The 3,183-nt window shown below is 52.2% G+C and overlaps 1 protein-coding gene across 1 annotated transcript; it reads left to right on the forward strand.

The window, feature by feature from the left end:
• Positions 1 to 41: 41 nt before the first annotated feature.
• Positions 42 to 1,914, forward strand: EMH_0036450 (uncharacterized protein; the record flags this gene model as incomplete). Its single annotated transcript, XM_013495091.1, has 3 exons — positions 42 to 438; positions 627 to 1,402; positions 1,843 to 1,914. The coding sequence occupies 3 exons, from the start codon at positions 42 to 44 to the stop codon at positions 1,912 to 1,914; spliced, it is 1,245 nt and encodes a 414-aa protein (XP_013350545.1).
• Positions 1,915 to 3,183: the final 1,269 nt, after the last annotated feature.

Consider the following 3,183-nt stretch of genomic DNA (forward strand, 5'->3'; position numbering starts at 1 on the left):
TCGTCGGTATGCTATATGATTCTGCAGCGGCTTTTGAAAATATGAATTTTCTTGCTTCACAGAGGTTGCAGGATGACGATCACTCGCCTCCATCCAAGGTTCCTCGGCTTAATGGGTCACCGCCGTCGACTTCGCACCCACAAGAGCCTGTTGCCGCATTTTTGGGACGACCGAGTGGAGTGGCAGTCGGTGATACGGGCGATGCTCTAGATGCAGATGTGCGGCTGGAATCTGAGCTGGTCGTTGATGAAGTTGAGCACCAACGGCACACAACAGGGCTTCAACGGGGATCTTCCGCCACTGCAGTGCAGTCGTCAACATTTTATGCAGCTGACGCTGCTGCTAGGCCGTCGCCGTCCTCCTTCGTTAGCAGAGCAGATAGCGCCGAAGAGGGTGTGACTCCTGATGCCTGGCTCGACGAGTCCTTAGCTGAGACAGGTGAGCAAGCCTTCCACCAAGCTGTAGTGGGCTCTGCTTCGCGATACCCAAATGTGGGCTCAGCTTCGCCAGCTCCTACCCGTGCACATTCTGTGGGAACGTTTTTTCAACGTGCAGGGAGAGTTGATCATCAGACCCGCCAAGCCGACCTTGGCCGAGCGAGCGCAGTGCCGTCNTTCAACGTGCAGGGAGAGTTGATCATCAGACCCGCCAAGCCGACCTTGGCCGAGCGAGCGCAGTGCCGTCGACTCCGCTGACAGCAGTACAACACCTTGAACATAGCGAGCAGGGGTTTGATGCTCGTGTGGACGTCTCCGAGAGGTCAGCTCTTCCAGCAGTGCCTGGAACTAGTTCTGAAGGCGGGGAACCGTGTGACGCTGGGGACATTTGTCTGCATCCTTTTGTGCGATTGCCAGTGGTAAATCCGGAAAATATTCGCAGGAAGTTCCGTAAAGACTTTGCCCTGGTGCCTTGTCTTGGCAAGGCTAGTCCAATGGATTCATACATGATACTGCGCGATTTGTTTTCGAAGCCTTCGCTGACGGCTGTAGACATAGACAAACTTTTACAGGAAACCGAAATGCTAGCAAACTATGCAACAACCAGGCTGGCACGGACATATGGGCGATGCACAGCCAGCTACCTCGTCAGGAAACTGTCCACTTTGTTTATGCTATTTGACCACCTGGTTTGCTCAATTGAGCTCCTCGGCGAAAACATGGATACCCCCAGCTGGTGGCCTGAGTTTGTGCGAAAATTCAGCACAGAATATCACCTTCCTTTAACAGGAAGGACGAGAAGGGAAAGAGAGCTGAGCAGGCTGGTCAATCGACTGAGTTCCGCACTGGCAACATATAAAGAAGGAAAAAGGCCGCCATTTAGGGAAATAATTGAACTGAAAAGGACAATTATTGCCGAAGCAAGCGCAGAGAGCCAGCTGACAAACCCGCTGTGGGAATTATGGGTAATGGATGACAGGGAATTCTGTATGTCTTCCAGGGATCGTGCAATTTGCGTTGGCGTTCCACGGCCGTACAGACGAAGACGATCATGACGCTTGCATCTGGGTGTAGACTGTTAGATTATAGGCATGGGTATTTGTATGCAATGCATTTAGGCGTTTCTGAACGCCCAGAGTTTTCTGAGTTGAAGACCACTAAAGGTACCCATAACTTTGTATGCTCGTTTACCTGGCTTATCTGCAACTGCTGTTCATGCTCCCCGCATTGTGTGCTGGTCCGACATGAGCCTTCCGCCTTGCCTTTTCTCAGGGTGGCATCAGACGCACACGCTGCACTCGGCTTAGTTGTCACTTGAGCCCCGAGGAAGGCACAAGGCGGCAGCTATTATGATTTTTCCAGCTGTACCCAACAAGTGAACACTTGTTTGCCTGCCTTGGCTTAGATGGCAATTGCTTTCATGCTAGTCCGCGCCGGGAGGCAGCTCCAGTTGCTCTTCACGGAAAGCCGGCAGTGACCGTAGATATGTCTAACTGATGATGCAACTGCTTTTGGACCTTCTCGTTAATGGCACGGCAGTAGTTATCCGATCGCTTGGCGTTTGAAGGCTATTAAGCCTGAAGTGAATTAAGAGGCATTTTCAGGCCCTGCCCTTTTTGAAGGTCGCAATAGAAAGCGCAAGGCTGTCCCTGCTCTGCCTCGCGCTGAATGTAGACGGCATACATTGGAAGACCAGGGCAAATGGGTGAGCACGTTAGCGGGCCCGGTACGGTGTTGGGCCTTGTACTTGTGTTTCAGTGTATGCAGGCTACTGGGTGGTCTTGGGAAACATCTAGAAATTGTTCACAGTGTTTGTTCAGGCAGCGAAAGGGAGCTTGTGTTGGCTTTCGTCTGGGATTGGCTTGCAGCAGCAGTTGCAGCAAGGTGCGCTGCAATTCAGGGCAGGCCACCGCCTTCCAACACCCGATCAAGCCTTTGTTGCTGCATGTGGAAAGATCCTAGAGACAGAAACGGGGGTCGAGAACACTTGGGAGTATGTGCGAGTGTGGTGACTCTTCTGCTGGTTCCGGTGGTCTTCCGTTCGGGACGGCGACACCTGTCATACGTTGCTATACTGCCTGCGCTGTAGCCAGCTCATGGGCGGGTGTGGACCCTACAGTTTCATATGCCACCTCCGCACATACTTTACATGTTCACTCTTGCACCCTTATAGTACCACAGGGCTGAACTATGCGTTGTTCCTGTCCGCCGACTTGCTGTGGAACACGTCGATAGGCCTCCACAAGGCATATTACAAGTCGGTCTTGGCAAATAACGTGTCGATAAGACTCAGGTCTGATACGTCCTTTACAATGAAGGCATTGGCGTAACACTACGTGGACTAAATGGCGTTTAAAATGAAGACGCTGTAGTCGACCGCTCCAGAGTGGACACCTCGCAAACCAACGAAACCCAACAACTTTGGCTACCCCACAGTTACATGTAGAAGTTGAAAAAGAAGGGAGTAGAATTTAAACTCGCCTTATGTTATAGTTCTGGCTGCGGTGCTCCTGTGTGTCCTGAGTTCCCCAAAGTTACGACGCCTGCGCGGTTTGGACGTCGATGCAGGGGGACTGTCCCTGGAGTGTGGCTGCACGTCTCCTTCGACGCAGCGCCCAAATACGGATCAGGAGGTTGCATTCTGTAAATAAATGATCAATCAACTCCTTCTGGACAAATGAGGCAGGAGGAATACATGAGTTTGTAGTGCATCCAGTGGGCCTCCGGAACACCGGCAACAGGGGCC

Source organism: Eimeria mitis, genomic scaffold (assembly GCF_000499745.2).
Source record: "Eimeria mitis Houghton genomic scaffold, Emh_scaff1411, whole genome shotgun sequence".
Lineage (NCBI taxonomy): Eukaryota > Apicomplexa > Conoidasida > Eucoccidiorida > Eimeriidae > Eimeria > Eimeria mitis.